The 18,599-nt window shown below is 41.6% G+C and overlaps 2 protein-coding genes across 3 annotated transcripts in view; both read left to right on the top strand.

Annotated features, from left to right (window-relative positions):
• Nucleotides 1–17,568, top strand: part of LOC139408960 (kinesin family member 14) — a 51,914-nt gene extending 34,346 nt beyond the window's left edge. Inside the window, exons 23-28 of the mRNA XM_071153490.1 lie at nucleotides 182–369; nucleotides 4,766–4,918; nucleotides 5,204–5,326; nucleotides 10,185–10,259; nucleotides 14,881–15,022; nucleotides 15,326–17,568. Coding sequence (XP_071009591.1) covers nucleotides 182–369; nucleotides 4,766–4,918; nucleotides 5,204–5,326; nucleotides 10,185–10,259; nucleotides 14,881–15,022; nucleotides 15,326–15,714 — 1,070 coding nt within the window. The 3' untranslated portion in view covers nucleotides 15,715–17,568. The remainder of the gene's footprint in view (nucleotides 1–181; nucleotides 370–4,765; nucleotides 4,919–5,203; nucleotides 5,327–10,184; nucleotides 10,260–14,880; nucleotides 15,023–15,325) is intronic.
• A 173-nt stretch (nucleotides 17,569–17,741) lies between these two features.
• Nucleotides 17,742–18,599, top strand: part of LOC139408964 (adhesion G protein-coupled receptor D2) — a 158,143-nt gene continuing 157,285 nt past the window's right edge. Inside the window, exons 1-2 of one of the 2 annotated variants that reach the window (XM_071153495.1) lie at nucleotides 17,742–18,017; nucleotides 18,203–18,239. In XM_071153495.1, the coding sequence (XP_071009596.1) occupies nucleotides 18,001–18,017; nucleotides 18,203–18,239 (54 nt within the window). In that variant the 5' untranslated portion in view covers nucleotides 17,742–18,000. The remainder of the gene's footprint in view (nucleotides 18,018–18,202; nucleotides 18,240–18,599) is intronic. The other variant, XM_071153496.1, reaches the window with a different exon arrangement.

Raw genomic sequence — 18,599 nt, 5'->3', positions numbered from 1 at the left:
ATATCCAGCGTATTCACTAGGAACCAAATGGGAAGAAACAGGGAACGACCCATCTGAATTCGTCCAATAAGAAACTCTTGTTTTTGTTGCGAAAAGTTTTGCTAAGTTGGGCACCACATGACATTTTGAAAATACTAAATTGACCTATTGTAATGTATTCTTTATTCTGTCTCTGTCCCAGTGTTTGTGTTAGAGGCTGAGGCTCCGACACAGCTGGTGAAGGCCACCTCGGCCATCGAGAGAGCCGTGTTTATCACCATGCAGTGGGTGGCCAGCGTCAAACCCAGAGCCGGACCCCTCTACACCGTCACAGAGGAGCTCAAGACCCAAGTCAAGAGAATGGGTGGTTACTTTCAGCTTCTCATCCAGGTAGACATTTCTGTCAGCACTTTTAACTTAAAAAGATCAGACAATAGAATTAACAATGTATCGCACTAGGACTGTCTTGAAAAAGAGATGTTATCTTTATGAAATTGACCTGGATAAATATAGGTTGGCTAAAGTATTACATTCCAAAAGGGACACATTGGAGCATTGAAACAATTGAACACAGTATATTCAAAACAGTAGTCGCTGTATGTGAATGTACAACATACAGATAGAACTATGCACCAAAAACATTCAATCGCACCTACAGTGCATTCGGAAAGTACTCAGTCCCCTTTACATTTTCCACATTTTATTACTATACAGCATTATTCTAAAATGTGTTAAATAATTTTACCCCATAATGACAAAAGTAAAAACAGGTTTTGTAGAATTTTTTTCAAATGTATTAAAAATATAAAACTGAAATTGTATATTTACATAAGTATTCAGATCGTTTACTCAGTACTTTGTTGAAGCACCTTTGGCAGCGATTACAGCCTCTAGTCTTCTTTGGTATAACGCTTGGCACCTTTATTTGGGGAGTTTCTCCTATTCTTCTCTGCAGATCCTCTCAAGCTCTCTCAGGTTGGATTGGGAGCGTCGCTGCACAGCTATTTTCAGGTCTCTCCAGAGATGTTCGATCGGGTTCAAGTCCGGGCTCTGGCTGGGCCACTCAAGGACATTCCTGAGACTTGTGCCAAAGCCACTCCTGCGTTGTCTTGGCTGTGTGCTTAATGTCGTTGTCCAGTCTGAGGTCCTGAGCAGGTTTTCATCAAGGATCTCTTTGTACTTTGCTCTGTTCATCTTTCCCTCGATCCTGACTAGTCTCCCTGCTACTGAAAACATCCTCATACCATGATGCTGCCAACACCATGCTTAACCGTAGGGACGGTGCCAGGTTTCCTCTAGATGTGACGATTGGCATTCAGGCCAAACAGTTCGATCTTGGTTTCATCAGACCAGAGAATCTTGTTCCTCATGGTCTGAGAGGATTTAGATGCCTTTTGGCAAACTCCAAGTGGACTGTCATGTGCCTTTTTATTGAGGAGTGGCTTCCGTCTGGCCACTACCACAAAGGTCTGATTGGAGTTCTGTAGAAATGGTTGTCCTTCTGGAAGGTTCTCCCATCTCCACAGAGGAACTCTGGAACTTTGTCAGTGACCATCAGGTTTCCTGGTCACCTCCCTGACCAAGGTCCTTCTCCCCTGATTTCTCAGTTTGGCCGGGCAGCCAGCTCTAGGAAGAGTCTTTGTGGATCCAAACTTCTTCCATTTAAGAATGATGGAGGCCACTATGTTCATGGGGAGCTTCCATGCTGCAGACATTTTTTGGTACCCTTCCCCAGATCTGTGTCTCGACACAATCCTGCATCGGAGCTCTACAGACAATTCCTTCGACCTCATGGCTTGGTTTTTGCTCTGACATGCACTATCAACTGTGGGACTTTGTATAGACAGGTGCGAGCCTTTCCAAATCATGTCCAATCAATTGAATTTCCCACAGGTGGATTCCAATCAAGTTATAGAAACATCTCAAGGATGACCAATGGAAAATAGGATCCACTCCGCTACAATTTCTAAAAACCTGTCTTCGCTTTGTCATTATGTGGTTTTGTGTGTAGATTGAGGGAAAAAAATCTATATTTAATCAATTGTAGAATAAAGCTGTAACAGAATGTGGAAAAGGGATCTGAATATTTTCTGAAGGCACTGTATGTACAGTACACATACATTGTTGACTAGTTTATTGTAAGTAATGTCATAGTGAATTACAGTAAAGATATTCTAGAAATATCAGTTTTTATCCCAATTAAACTGAAAAGACACAAACGCTGCAAAAGGAAAATCTTTTTCAATCGAGTTGGGTTGACACCTCACTGGCTCATCAAAATTCACCTCACTGATTGACGGGTTTTAGCTTTGAGCTGTTTTGACTCCTCGTATGGAAATATCAGAGCGTAGGGGAATTCTCAACCTTCAGCCTCAAGTCCAACATGAATGAATGTATATTATACAGTGCCTAATGAATGTCTACACACGCCTTGCACGGTCTTTACATTTTGATGCCTTAAAATTGTGTTAAAGAATGCAACCGTTGTACACAACCTTCTCCAGCGTTGCACAAGTCTTAGGGGCAACATATAATATCCATTGTTTTTGTCAAAATTGCTCAAGGTCAGTCAATTTGGTTGGGAGTCATTGATGGACAACAATATTCAAACCGTGTCTCTGTTTTTCAAGCAGGTTTAAGTCAGGATTGAGACTGGACCTTTCAGGAACACTCAAAACATATTGGAAAGCCATTCTGGTGTGTCTTTGACATAAAAACTTGTGTAATTGTAATTGTCCCACGGTTAGGTATTCAGAAGACTGAGACAGGGTTTCCTCTTACTTTTTATCTGAGCTTTGTTCCTTTCATATTTATTTAGATCCTGACAAACTCTCTAGTCCCAGTCTCTGCAATAACATTGCATTCACTCCACATTATTGGCCTGTATGACAATGTTAAATCCACTTCAAAACATCTTCATCTTGTCTTTAACTTTGAACATTTGGACTAGGTTGTGTAGATGGTTGGGAAAATAATCAAATATATTCCCTTTTGAGATTACATTTTAAGGCAGCAAAATGTGAAGACTGCAAGGTGTGTGAAGACCTTCACTACATTTTAGGAATTTAGCAGACAATCTTATCCAGAACGACTTACTGGAGCAATTAGGGTTAAGTGCCTTGCTCAAGGGCATATTGACAAATTTCGCCTAGTCAGCAAGGGGATTCAAACCAGAAACATTTTGGTTACTGGCGCAACCTCTTAACCGCAAGGTTACCACCCAGCCCACACTAGTCACTAGTGACGGTATACGTAGCCTTCAAAATGTATTCATACCCCTTGACTCATTACACATTTTGTTGTTGCAGCCTGAATTCAAAATTGATTAAATATATGTTTTCTCTCACCTCATCTACTGTGCACACAACCCTATAATGACAAAGTGAAAATATGTTTTTAGACATTAAATGAAATGCGTATCTCATTTACATAGGCATTCACAGCCCAGAGTCAATATTTTGTAGAAGCACCATTGGCAGCAATAACAGCTGTGAGTCTTTCTGGGTAAATCTCTGAGAGCTTTCCACACCTGGATTGTGGAACATTTGCTCATTTATTATTTTCAAAATGCTTCAAGCACTATACATTTGGTTGTTGATCATTGCTAGACAACCATTTTCAGGTTTTGCTATAGATTTTCAAGTAGACTTAAGTCAAAACTGTATCTCGGCCACTCCGGAACAGCCACTGTCTTCTTGGTAAGCAACTCCAGTGTAGATTTGGCCTTGTGTTTTAAGTTATTGTCCTGCTGAAAGGTTAATTCATCTCCCAGTGTCTGGTGGAAAGTAGATTGAACAATGTTTTCCTCTAAGATTTTGCCTGTGCTTAGCTCCATTCCATAATTGTTTTTTTCCTGAAAAACTCCCCAGTCCTTAACGATTACAAGCGTACCCATAACACGATGCAGCCACCACTATGCTTGAAAATATGGAGAGTGGTACTCTGTAATGCGTTCTACTGGATTTGCCCCAAATTTGCCACATTTGTTTGTAGTATTAGTGCCTTGTGCAAACAGGATGCATGTTTTGGAATATTTGTATTCTGTACAGGCTTCCTTCTTTTCTCTCTCAATTAGGTTAGTATTGTGGAGTAACTACAATGTTATGTGACTTGTTAAGCACATTTTTACTCCTGAACTTATTTAGGCTTGCCATAACACAGGTTGAATAGTTATTGACTCGAGACACATCAGCTTTTCATTTTGAATGAATTTGTAACATGTTCTAAAAACGTAATTCCATTTTTGACATGGTGGGTCAGTGATATCTTTAATACATTATAAATTCAGGCTGTAACAACAATGTGGAAAAAGTCAAGGGGTGTGAGTACTTTCTGAAGGCACTGTATGTACTGCACAATCTAACATTCCTAACCAGTGGCAGCAATAAAACAAATTAAACCACCTTTTCCACCCATCTCACCCTCCTTTCACACTACTGTATGTCTTTAAACTTTACATTTTTATTTAATTTTTTTAAACATTTGAAAGTCATTAAAAGTGTTAAGCTTTTTTCCCTAGTTCATTCATGTATGTATTCAAATACAATATAACTTCGCATTCACAATTAGTGTGAGTACATTTATTTTATTGAGCAAACTCTTATCCAGAGCGACTTGCAGTTAGTGCATTAATTTTACTTTGGCTAATTAAGACAACCACATTTCAATTATTAAAGTAGTTATCAGCAAAGTCAGTGGTAGTAGGAAAAGACAAGTGCAAGTGTTTTATTTTATTCAAATATTATTTTATGTGATTTAACATCCAATTCCCATGGGCTGTGACCAGGGCTGTGACTCTGAGATCTCGTCCATGGTGACCGAGGCCCACAGGAAGAGTGGTCAGTGTCTGGACACGGCACTGCTGGTCATCAGCCACCTGGCCGCGCTTACCGCCACCCAGCTCCATTTAACTGAGCTGGGCTCTGAGGCCACAGGCAAGGTAAATGTTACCACACTGACTGTCTTTCTCCTACTCACACTCTCACCATATACTGCCTTTCATATTGATTGAGAATGGATAAGATACTGGGCATGAAGGCTTTGTGGTGCTTTGGTGGAAATAACGAAGCCATGATGCATCCTGCCTGGATGCTTCATCTCCACTCCCCTCCTCAATTCAGAATAATTATATAACTGGATCCAATGACACATGGCTAATCACGCTGGTTTGCGGAGGGTAAAGAAAGCGTCTCTCAAAAGTTGTTTGTCGTTTCTCTTTCCCCAGCGGTCTGTGGCCCTGTCTCTTTTGGAGGGGACTTGTAAAGGGGTGCACTCTCTCCTGGAAGAGGGTCTGGCAATCTCCAACAAGATGCTGAGAGATGCGCAGCTGGCCTATCCCAGGACTCCGGTACGTAGCCACCATTTTAGTATTCACTGTCTAAATGACTTCTCTATAGGAATTGTTTTGATATACACTGCCGTTCAACAGTTTGGCGTCAGTTAGAAATGTCCTTGTTTTTGAAAGTAACGTCAATAACATTAAAATAACATCACATTGATCAGAAATACAGTGTAGACGTTGAATGACTATTGTAGCTGGAAACGGGTGATTAAAAAAATTACAATAAAAAAAATAAATAATAGTAATATCTATTCTCCATGGACTTTACAGTGTCCCTAAACTTTTTGGAATTATTGCTGAAGGAAGCAAATTCCTGTTTGAAAAAGCTAGCCTTCGCTTTCCTAACTGACTGTGTGTATTGGTTCTTGACTTCCCTGAAAAGTTGCATATCGCAGGGATTATTCGATGCTAGTGTGTTACGCCACAGGATGTTTTTGTGCTGGTCGAGGGCAGTCATGTCTGGAGTGAACCAAGGGATATCGGTTATCGGTTCTTAGTTCCTCATTTTTTTGAATGTGGCATGCTTATTTGAGATGGTGAGGAAATTACTTTTAAAGAACAACCATGCATCCGCTACTGACGGGATGAGATCAATATCCTTCCAGGATACCCAGGTCGATTAGAAAGGCCTGCTCACAGAAGTGTTTTAGGGATTGTTTGACAGTGATGAGGGGTGGTCGCGGACCCATAACGGATGCAGGCAATGAGGCAGTGATCGCTGAGATCCTGGTTGAAAACAGCAGAGGTGCATTTAGAGGGCAGGTTGGTCAGGATGATATCTATGAGGGTGCTCGTGTTTACGTATTTAGGGTTGTACCTAGTGGGTTCCTTGATAATTTGTGTGAGATTGAGGGCATCTAGCTGAGATTGTAGGACGGCCGGGGTGTTAAGCATATCCCAGTTTAGGTCACCTAACAGAACGAACTCTGATAGATTGGGGGCAATCAATTCATGTATGGTGTCCAGGGCACTGCTGGGAGCTGAGAGGGGTCTATAATAGGCGTCAACAGTGAGATACTTGTTTCTGGAGAGATTCATTTTTAAAATGAGAAGTGTATGGGCATAGACCTGGTAAGTATGACAGAACTTTGCAGGCTATCTCTGCAGTAGACTGCAACTCCTCCTTTTGGCAGTTCTATTTTGACGGAAAATGTTGTAGTTGGAAATCTCAGAATTTTTGGTGGCCATCCTGAGCCAGGATTCAGACCGGGCAAGGACATCAGGGTTGGCGGAGTTTGCTAAAGCAGTCAGTAAAACAAACTCTGATTAAAGAAGCAATAAAACTGGCCGTCTTTAGACTAGTTGAATATCTGGAGCATCAGCATTTTGTGGGTTTGATTACAGGCTCAAAATGGTCAGAAACAAATAACTTTCTTCTGAAATTCGTCAGTCTATTCTTGTTCTGAGAAATGAAGGCTATTCCATTTGAGAAATTGCCAAGAAACTGAAGATCTCTTACAATTCTGTGTACTACTCCCTTCACAGAACAGCGCAAATTGTCTCTAACCAGAGTAGAAAGAGTGGGAGGCCCCAATGCAAAACAGAGCAAGAGGACATGTGTCCTCTTGCTCAGTTGCTGGCCTTCTAGGTAGCACTCCGGGATGCTGGCCTTCTTGGCAGAGTTGCAAAGAATAAGCCATATCTCAGACTGGCCAATAAAAAGATTAAGATGGGCAAAAGAACAGACACTGGACAGAGGAACTCTGCCTAGAAGGCCAGCATCCTGAAGTCGCCTCTTCACTGTTGATGTTGAGACTGGTGTTTTGCGGGTACTCTTCAATGAAGCTTGCCAGTTGAGGACTTGTGAGGCGTCTGTTTTAGAGGTCGACCGATTTAATCGGAATGGCCAATTTAATTAGGACCGATTTTCAAGTTTTCATAACAATTGAAAATCGGTATTTTTTGAGATTTTTTTTGTTACCTTCAGTTCAGGCATTCAATCTTGCAACCTTAAGGTTAACTATTCCAACGCTCTAACAACCTGTCTCACGAGGAGCCTGCCTGTTACACAAATGCAGGTAGAAGCCAAGGTAAGTTGCTAGCTAGCATTAAACTTATCTTATAAAAAACAATCAATCAATCATAATCACTAGTTAACTACACATGGTTGATGATATTACTAGTTTATCTAGCGTGTCCTGCGTTGCATATAATCGATGCGGTGCGCATTCGCGAAAAAGGACTGTCGTTGCTCCAATATGTACGTAACCATAAACATCAATGCCTTTCTTAAAATCAATACACAGAAGTATATATTTTTAAACCTGCATATTTAGCATCCCTAAGTCTAAATATTGCTGTTACATTGCACAATCTTCAATGTTAAGTCATAATTACGTAAAATTCTGGCAAATTAGTTCGCAATGAGCCAGGTGGCCCAAACTGTTGCATATACCCTGACTCTGCGTGCAATGAATGCAAGAGAAGTGACACAATTTCACCTGGTTAATTTTGCCTGCTAAAATGTCAGCCTCAAAACCTTAATAACTTGGAGAAGATCTGCAAAGAGGAGTGGGACAAAATCCCTCCTGAGATGTATGCAAACCTGGTGGCCAACTACAAGAAACGTCTGACCTCTGTGATTGCCAACAAGGGTTTTGCCACAAAGTACTAAGTCATGATTTGCAGAGGGGTCAAATACTTATTTCCCTCATTTAAAATGCAAATCAATTTATAACATTTTTGACATGCGTTTTTCTGGATTTTTTGTTGTTGTTATTCTGTCTCTCACTGCCCAAATAAACCTACCATTAAAATTATAGACTGATAATTTCTTTGTCAGTGGGCAAACGTACAAAATCAGCAGGGGTTCAAATACTTTTTTCCCTCACTGTATATACACATGTTTTGAAAGGCCCCTGAGTCTGCAACACCACTAAGCAAGTGGCACCATGAAGACCAAGGAGCTCTCCAAACAGGTCAGGGACTAAGTTGTGGAGAAGTACAGATCAGGGTTGGGTTTTTAAAAAATCTATCAGATCTTTGAACATCCCACTGCGCACCATTAAATCTGTAAATACAAACTTGAAAGAATATGGCACCACAACAAACCTGCCAAGAGCGGGCTGCCCACCAAAACTCACGGACCAGGCGAGAAGGGCATTAATCAGAGAGGCAACAAAGAGACCAAAGCTAACCCTGAAGGAGCTGCAAGGCTCCACAGCAGAGAGTGGAGTATATGGCCATTGTACTACTTTAAGCCATACACTTCACAGAGCTGGGCTTTACAGAAGAGTGGCCAGAAAAAAATCCATTGCTTAAAGAAAAAAAACAGCATGTGGGAGACTCCCCAAACATATTGAAAAAGGTACTCTGGTCAGATGAGACTAAAATTGAGCTTTTTGGCCATCAAGGAAAACGCTATGTCTGGCACAAACCCAACACCTCTCATCACCCCGAGAACACCATCCCCATGTTTTTCATCGGCAGGGACTGGGAAACTGGTCAGAATTGAACGAATGATGGATGGCGCTAAATACAGGGAATTTATTGAGGGGAACCTGTTTCAATCTTCCAGAGATTTGACACTGGTACAGAGGTTCACCTTCCAGCAGGACAATGACCCTAAGCATACTGCTAAAGCAACACTCGAGTGGTTTAAGGTGAAACATTTAAATGTCTTGGAATGGCCAAGTCAAAGCCCAGACCTCAATTCAATTGAAAATCTAAGTTTATTAGCGGAACCACTCCTACTTGAAAGAGCTGGAGCAGTTTTGCCTTGAAGAATGGGCAAAAATCCCAGTGGCTTGATGTGCCAAACTTATAGAGACATACCCTAAGAGACTTGCAGCTGTAATTGCTGAAAAAGTTGGCTCTACAAAGTATTGACTTTGGGAGGGTGCATAGTTATGTACGCTCAAGTTTTCAAGTTTTTTGGTGTTATTTCTTGTTTGTTTCACAACTATCTTCAAAGTGGTAGGCATGTTGTGTAAATCAAATGATACAAACCCCCCAATTAATCTATTTTAATTCCAGGTTTTAAGGCAACAAAATAGGAAAAATGCCAAGGGGGTGAATTCTTTCCCAAGCCACTGTACTTGTCCCCTTGCTCAGTTGTGCACCGGTGCCTCCCACTCCTCTTTCTATTCTGGTTGAGCAAGTTTGTGCTGTTCTTTGAAGGGAGTAGTACATAATGTAGTACGAGATCTTTAGTTTCTTGGCAATTTCTCGCATGGAATAGCCTTCGTTTGTCAGAACAAGATTAGACTGACGAGTTTCAGAAGAAATAACTTAGTTCCGGCCATTTTGAGCCCGTAATTGAACCCACATAAGCTGATACTCCAGATACTCAACTAGTCTAAATAACAGTTTTATTGCTTCTTTAATCAGAATAACAGTTTTCAACTGCGCTAACATAATTGCATAAGGGTTTTCTAATGAACAATTAGCCTTTTAAAATGATGAACTTGTATTAGCTAACACAACGTGCCATTGGAACACAGGGAGTGATGGTTGCTGATAATGGGACTATATAGATATTCCATAAAATATCTTCTGTTTCCAGCTACAATAGTCATTTACAACATTAGCAATGTCTACACTGTATTTCTGATCAATTTGATGTCCTTTTAATGGACATAAAATGTGCTTTTCTTTCAAAAACAAGGACATTTCTGAATGACCCCAAACTGTTGAACGGTAGAAATCCTTGAGATGGATTCTTGAGGTTTTGGCATCAGAGAAATGTTATGTTAAAAAGTTAAGTAAAGAAATTACATTTAAAGCCATGAATGGCATCAATGATTTGCATAGGATAAATAATTTTGCAATGTTATTCTGGATTGTTTCTTTCGATTGCCTCTGTCTCTATTATCAAGCATCAGTCTCCAAACAAGATACCATATGGTCTATATGTTTCTGGCAGGTTTTGCAGAGCCTCAAGTCGAAGATGCTGGACCTGTCCTGTGCTCTCCAGAGCTACATCCACTGCCACATGACGGTGAGCACTGGGCGAACAATAACAAACCCAACCAGCCCATCTATCTTTCTTGACATGGGGTTAAACTCTCCAGATAAATAGCCCCTCCCACAGCCAGCACGTTAAAAGGTGCGAATCAGCTTTTATGGCTCTTGTAAAAAACCTTGCCACCCCTGTCAGCCTTATCGCCACAGTCTCACGTTGAGCACATCGTTCAGGTAATGGATGTGTTGAATGAAGTGCCATCAGTCACCGTTAACGTGCTTGTTTGCCATTATCTGCCACTCACAAACTAGCGTCTTTGTTAGTGTCGATCATCGGCTGCGCTAGGCGATTGGGACAAAGGAGAGGACATCTTTCCCCCGGACCTCCACCCCCATTGTCTTTAAACAAAGGGAATGGATGAGCAAAACCAGTCACATGTTGAATCTCTGTGGGCCTCTGGGAGAGCCATGGTTTAATTTGTTGCTACTGTATTTTCATGATAGTGAAATGCAGATGCAGCCAGGTCCATAATTATTGGCACCCTTGTTACACATTTTTTTTTATACAAATACTGTGTATGCTCAAAGAAAATGTGAAATTATATTATTTTACGCTAATGCAATTGCATAAATACAATTTTTGTTTAACCACTAGTTAAAAAATAAAAAAAAATCTAAAAAAGATGAGGGTGAAAATAATTGACATTAATTTTCAAAACTCTAGCACCCCCTCCCCTTGCGAGCATAACGACACTGAGATGTTTTCTTAAATGTTTTATGAGATTTGAGAACATGTTGGGAGGGATCTTAGACCATTGCTCCATACATAATCGTTCCAGATTCTTGATATACTGCTGCCAAGTTTCAGCCCCCTGGCAGAGGCAACCTTGTTTGGCTGACGCCAGCTCTCAAAGTCTTGCTGACTTGAGAGTAGGGGTCTGAATGATAGAACATTAAGAAAAAATACCTAACTCGACAATGCTGTAATGTTAGTAGGAGGAGCTACTTTATTAGCAGAGCAGCAGCTCAAATGTGAGTGCTGATGGGAGCAGGGAGGTGGCGGCATGGCAACAGTCGACTCGCACTGGTAGACTAATTTATTGCTAGTTATTTGTCATATCATCTGATTACATAGTACCTTTTCTTGATTGCATCAAACCGAGAGAAGCTAGTTAAGATGGCCAGATACCTAACATTAGCTAGGCTAATTTAGACTACATAATGCTATCTCCAAAGACAAACATTGGCAGTACAATGGCCTTACTGAAGAGCTCAGTGACTTTCAACGTGGCACCATCATAGGATGCCACCTTTCCAACAAGTCAGTTCAACAAATTTCTGCCCTGCTAGAGCTGCCACGGTCAACTGTAAGTGCTGTTATTGTGAAACGTCTCGGAGCAACAACGGCTCAGCCGCGAAGTGGTAGGCCACACAAGCTCACAGAAAGGGACCGCCGAGTGCTGAAGCGCGTAGTTTTATTTATTTTATTTTTATTTCACCTTTATTTAACCAGGTAGGCAAGTTGAGAACAAGTTCTCATTTACAATTGCGACCTGGCCAAGATAAAGCAAAGCAGTTCGACACATACAACGACACAGAGTTACACATGGAGTAAAACAAACATACAGTCAATAATACAGTATAAACAAGTCTATATACGATGTGAGCAAATGAGGTGAGATAAGGGAGGTAAAGGCAAAAAGGCCATGGTGGCAAAGTAAATACAATATAGCAAGTAAAACACTGGAATGGTAGATTTGCAATGGGAGAATGTGCAAAGTAGAAATAAAAATAATGGGGTGCAAAGGAGCAAAATAAATAAATAAATTAAATACAGTAGGGAAAGAGGTAGTTGTTTGGGCTAAATTATAGGTGGGCTATGTACAGGTGCAGTAATCTGTGAGCTGCTCTGACAGTTGGTGCTTAAAGCTAGTGAGGGAGATAAGTGTTTCCAGTTTCAGAGATTTTTGTAGTTCGTTCCAGTCATTGGCAGCAGAGAACTGGAAGGAGAGGCGGCCAAAGAAAGAATTGGTTTTGGGGGTGACTAGAGAGATATACCTGCTGGAGCGTGTGCTACAGGTGGGAGATGCAATGGTGACCAGCGAGCTGAGATAAGGGGGGACTTTACCTAGCAGGGTCTTGTAGATGACATGGAGCCAGTGGGTTTGGCGACGAGTATGAAGCGAGGGCCAGCCAACGAGAGCGTACAGGTCGCAATGGTGGGTAGTATATGGGGCTTTGGTGACAAAACGGATTGCACTGTGATAGACTGCATCCAATTTGTTGGGTAGGGTATTGGAGGCTATTTTGTAAATGACATCGCCAAAGTCGAGGATTGGTAGGATGGTCAGTTTTACAAGGGTATGTTTGGCAGCATGAGTGAAGGATGCTTTGTTGCGAAATAGGAAGCCAATTCTAGATTTAACTTTGGATTGGAGATGTTTGATATGGGTCTGGAAGGAGAGTTTACAGTCTAACCAGACACCTAAGTATTTGTAGTTGTCCACGTATTCTAAGTCAGAGCCGTCCAGAGTAGTAATGTTGGACAGGCGGGTAGGTACAGGTAGCGATCGGTTGAAGAGCATGCATTTAGTTTTACTTGTATTTAAGAGCAATTGGAGGCCACGGAAGGAGAGTTGTATGACATTGAAGCTTGCCTGGAGGGTTGTTAACACAGTGTCCAAAGAAGGGCCAGAAGTATACAGAATGGTGTCGTCTGCGTAGAGGTGGATCAGAGACTCACCAGCAGCAAGAGCGACCTCATTGATGTATACAAAGAAGAGAGTCGGTCCAAGAATTGAACCCTGTGGCACCCCCATAGAGACTGCCAGAGGTCCGGACAGCAGACCCTCCGATTTGATACACTGAACTCTATCAGAGAAGTAGTTGGTGAACCAGGCGAGGCAATCATTTGAGAAACCAAGGCTGTCGAGTCTGCCGATGAGGATGTGGTGATTGACAGAGTCGAAAGCCTTGGCCAGATCAATGAATACGGCTGCACAGTAATGTTTCTTATCGATGGCGGTTAAGATATCAGTGTAGTGTGTACAAATCGTCTGTCCTTGGTTGCAACACTCACTACCGAGTTACAAACTGCCTCTGGAAGCATTGTTCGCCCAAGAACTGTTCATCGGCAGCTTCATAAAATGGGTTTCCATGGCAGCCGCACACAAGCCTAAGATAGCCATGCACAATGCCAAGCGTCGGCTGGAGTGGTGTAAAGCTTGCCGCCATTGCACTCTGGAGCAGTGGAAACTACTCTCTGGAGTGAAATCACCCTTCACCATCTGGCAGTCTGATGAATGAATCTGGGTTTGGCGGACACCAGGAAGTACCTGTAAAGTTGGGTGGAGGAGGAATAATGGTCTGTTACTGTTTTTCATGCTTCTGGCTTGGCCCTATAGTTAAAATGAAGGAAATACATAACGCTACAGCATACGATGATTCTGTGCTTCCAACTTTGTGGCAACAGTTTGGGGAAGGCCCTTTTCTGTTTCAGCATGACAATGCCCCTGTGCACAAATCGAGGTCCATACAGAAATATTTTTTCAAGATTGGTGTGGAAGACCTTGACTGGCCTGCACAGAGCCCTGACCAACTCCATCGAACACCTTTGGGATGAATTGGCATATGTTTTGATTTGTTTAACACTTTTTCTTTGGAATGTTACCACATGATTCTGTGTTATTTCATAGTTTTGAAACTAGCCATAGCACCGGTGCCAACGTCGTTTATCATACTTCATGGTGCTATGGTCTGTTGATGTGAAAATGTAGCTCTTTGGCCACGCACACCAGTGGTGGGTTTGGCGTAGAAAAAATGGAAGCATGTGCAGAAGAGTACCTCATGCCTACGTTAAAATACGTAGGATTTTATGGGGTTATTTTGCTTCCACTGGTCTTGTGGCCTTTGTTTAGGACAACAGCATCATGAACTTAACCAGGACATTTTAGCCAAAAACCTGGTTGCCTTTGCCAGGAGGCTGAGACTTGGCCGCAAGTGGATCTTCCAGCATGACGATAACCCCAAGCACACACCCAGACTTGAACCACATTGAAAACCTGTGGTTTGAGTTGAAGAGAGCAAGTCCATAAGCGCAGATGAAGGATATCAAGGATCTGGAAAGATTCAGTGTGGTGGAATTGTAAGATCCCTCCCAATGTGTTCTCCAATCTCTTAAAACATTTTCAAAAAAGGCAGTGTCGTTATCCTCGCAAAGGTAGGGTACTACTGAAAACAGGTCTCAAATTTATTGGCAGCCCTATCTTACATTATTATTTTTTTATTACTTGTTAAACAAAATCTCTTTCTCTGAGCAATTGTATTAGTATAATCATTTTAAACTTTTTTGGCGCCTGCGCAGTATTTATTTTATACATGCTTTTTTTGCTCATCTTTATCAAGGGTGGCAATGATTATTGGCCTAAAATTGTCACATGTTTTGTAATTGCACTGTTGTAGTGAGACAGTATTTGATTGGAATCAACAGTAGTTATGCACAACTAGTGTATGGAGGAAGGGCTTTATTAGGGTTAGCTACAGTATGTGAGGAAAAGGGTTCATCCCCTTGGAAAGGCACCATTTTCCAATGACATCAACTGTAAAGTGTGTGTGTTTTCCAATGACATCAACTGTAACGTGTGTCTGTCTGTCTACAGGATAGGGAAGAAGGCTCCAGGAAGGGAGCTGAGGACCCTGATCCCTCACTGCTCCACAGAGTGAGGAACACAGCAGCCAAGCTGTTCCAGCTCAACCAGGCAATCAAGCAGCTTCACGCTGCTCTCTCTCTCGCCCTCCGAGGTACTGACTGTCTGGCCTGTGAGAAGCAAGGCCACAGCTTCCTCAGCATTGCTATAAAAACAAAATGCCTGTCATTTAACTAACCAAAATGGCTTCCTTTTTGATTTCCCCTCATTTCCCTGTCCTTTTGTGACTTCAACTTTGATTGATAGATTTGAGCGATATTGTGGAACTGTAAACATATGTGTTTATATTATCTGCCCATCATTAGTCTAATCATCCAGGAAAGCTAGGTTCTAGCCACTATAGGGACCTAAATAAGTCAAACGAGAAGTTAAATGCATGTATTTAACTCTTTACCAGGTAAAAGCAGTGACTCCAGCCTCAGTACCTGCCGAGAGGCTGTCTCCTCCTCCTCCAAGACCATTGACAAAGTCATTAATGGCCTCCCCAGGGGCGGCACAGGGCTGGCTACCACATCATCTAGTCTACAGCTGCCCTGCCTGGAGACTGTCATAGCAGCCCGGGACGAGCTCCATTCTGCCCTGCAGTCCCTGAGTACCGCCTTCAACACGCAGGGCCTTGAAGAGAAGAGGGGATCTTCTGGCTCAGAGAAGAGCACACGGGAAAGGGGTCAGGGGAATGAGGGGACTCTGGTTGCTTCCGACATGGAAAGGAACAGAGGAGCCCCTACGATTGTTTCTCTCTCTTCAGGATTGTCTTCATCTAATGACGATGCACATTGGGTTTGATGCACAGGGGGTTGATCAGCTGATCAGGTACTTGTTCAGTAGGCATGAAACTGCCAGAAATGGGAAGGTAGTACAATCTGAACTTGTCCAATGAGGAACAAATGTTTTCGCTTTCCGTTGCAATTTTTTTTGCTACAGTGTGCTCTAATGAACACGACCCAGATGATTGATGTTAAAGGTTACAGGCTCAATGCCATTAATATAAAGACCCAACAGAGAGAATGAATGTACATCAAAGGTCTTTCTGTCCAATTGCACTAAAACCCCAGATGAATACACTGAACAAAAATATAATGTAAACGCAACATACAACAATTTCAAAGATTTTACTCAGTTACAGTTCATATAAGGAAAGCCGTCAATTGAAATACATTCATTAGGCCCTAATCTATGGATTTCTCATGACTGGGAATAAAGATATGCATCAGTTGATCACATACCATAAAAAAGTAGGAACGTGGATCATAAACCCAGTTAGTATCTGGTGTGGCCACCATTTGCCTCATGTCCCACTCTTCAATGGCTGTGCGACATTGCTCGATATTGGCAGGAACTAGAACACTTGTACAGGTCGATCCAGAGCATCCCAAACATGCTCAATGGGTGACAAGTCTGGTGAGTATGCAGGCCATGGAAGAACACGGACATTTTCAGCTTCCAGTAATTGTGCTTAAATTCTTGCGACATGGGGCCAAACATTATCATGCTGAAAGATGAGGTGAATGCGGCGGATTAATGGCATGAAAAATGGACTTCAGGATCTCGTCACGGTATCTCTGCATTCAAATTGCCATCAATAAAAAGTAATTGGGTTCGTTGTCTGTATATTATGCCTGCCCATACCATAACCCCATTGCCACAATGTGGCACTGTTCACAACGTTGGCATCAGCAAACTGCAGTCAGGTCAAGACCCCGTTGAGGACTACGAGCACAGAGAGAGCTTCCCTGAGACCATTTCTGACAGTTAATGCAGAAATTCTTCAATTGTGAAAACACACAGTTTCATCAGCTGTCCTGGTGACTGGTCTCAGATCAACCCGCAGGTGAAGAAGCCGGATGTGGAGGTCCTGGGCTGGCATGGTTACATGTGGTCTGCCCTTGTGAGGCCGGTTGGACGTATGGCGAAATTCTCTAAAATGACGGCTTATGTTAGGGACATGAACATTCCCAGGCAACAAACAGCTCTGGTGGACATCCCTGCAGTCAGCATGCCAATTGCATGCTCCTCAACTTGAGACATCTGTGGTGTTGTGTGACAAAACAGCACATTTTAGAGTGGCCTTTTATTGTCCCCTGCAAAAGTACACCTCTGTAACGATTATGCTGTTTAAACAGCTTCTTTAATATGCCACACCTGTCAGGTGGATGGATTGTCTTTGCAAAGTGGAAATGCTCACTAACAGGGATTTAAACACATTTGTGCACAAATGTGCGTAACATTTCTTAGATCTTTTATTTCTGCTCATGAAACTTGGGACCAACACTTTACATTGATATTTTTGTTCAGTATACTTTATTTTGTCAGACAGGGATTTCTTCAGATTGTAAAGTACTTTGATAAAATGTGTATACTAATTGAATTGTACTGCAGTGGATTGTAAACTATTTGGGCAATATCTTCTCATTTTGGCATTTATTCATGTAGGCGAAGGCGCAACAATTTTCTGTATTGTATGTAGCTGTTATGCTGTTAGAGGTGTCCCATATCACAACTTTTTCTGAGTGGTTTCATTCATTTGATCAACTATACTTTGCACTTAAACCTTGCACAAAGTACTTGTCTTTCTTGTTGTCTCATGACACTTTTTGTATCTCTTGGTAAAGATTTGATACCTCACAATCATGTCACAATTTGAAAGTGAGCTTAATAAATGAATATTTCTGGACTTTTTTGTTTTGCTTTTTCGTCTGGTCTCCATACATGCATATTTTGGTCTCGTTTTATGCATATTGTGCAACAGCTTGTGAGTAAGTTCGTTATTTTTCCCTCAGCAGAGCTTGAAACGGCTCCCTGCTTTTATACCCACCCTTCGCGCTCTCAGGCTCTGCATCACTTCATAAAATCTGATGTCACCTAGGAGGTTCCCTCAAACTCATGAAGAGTAAATCGAATCTACTACTTTTGGGTTGCAAACAACGACCGATTAGTTTTTGCTAATTACTTTTGTTGAGAAAATGTAGCACAGGAGGATTCATTGATGAAAGTATTTTAAATCACACGACGACTTCGAAATGTCGATGGAGGTGGACTAAAGAAAACGCACGAAAACTTGAGTATTAACGGATGGTGTCCGATCTCAGGTAGGTGTAAAGTACTGTTAGTCATTTTAACTTAAATGTTAAAGTGAGAATTCAATAATTATATTTGGACATGTAGCTTTTGCCTTTTGGTGCAACCTTTAAATTAAGTTGATTTATATTGCCTTTATCGATGGATCATTTCCCAAAACCGTACTAACAATTTCACATTGGCTTCCATTTCAAAGGATGCAGTGGTTTTGGATATTATACCCCAATTTACTTGTAAGTGCACTGTTTTCATTATTTTAGGGCATGTTTTATATTTGAAGGAATGTGTTATTGAACTTTCACACAATGTATGAAGGATGTTCACTCAGCCCTATTCTCCCTTAAGCCAATGTTTCTTAATTAAGACCTATGTACACTCAGTACCCACTGAACAAATTTCCATCATTATTGGAATCAATATTGTGGAATATGGGCCCGATTCAGACTTAGGAAATGTACGCCTTTCCTATGCATGCCATTCCTACACACTTCTCAGTAGTTCAGATTTACCTTATGCAGGTGTGGTTCCCTTGCACATTCTGAAAACAATTTAATTAAACTGCTGAAAACCCTCCCACTTGCAGGCCAACATAT

This window comes from Oncorhynchus clarkii, chromosome 5 (genome assembly GCF_045791955.1).
Source record: "Oncorhynchus clarkii lewisi isolate Uvic-CL-2024 chromosome 5, UVic_Ocla_1.0, whole genome shotgun sequence".
In the NCBI taxonomy this organism is placed as follows: Eukaryota; Metazoa; Chordata; class Actinopteri; order Salmoniformes; family Salmonidae; genus Oncorhynchus; species Oncorhynchus clarkii.
This window is presented reverse-complemented; position numbering and strand designations above follow the sequence as displayed.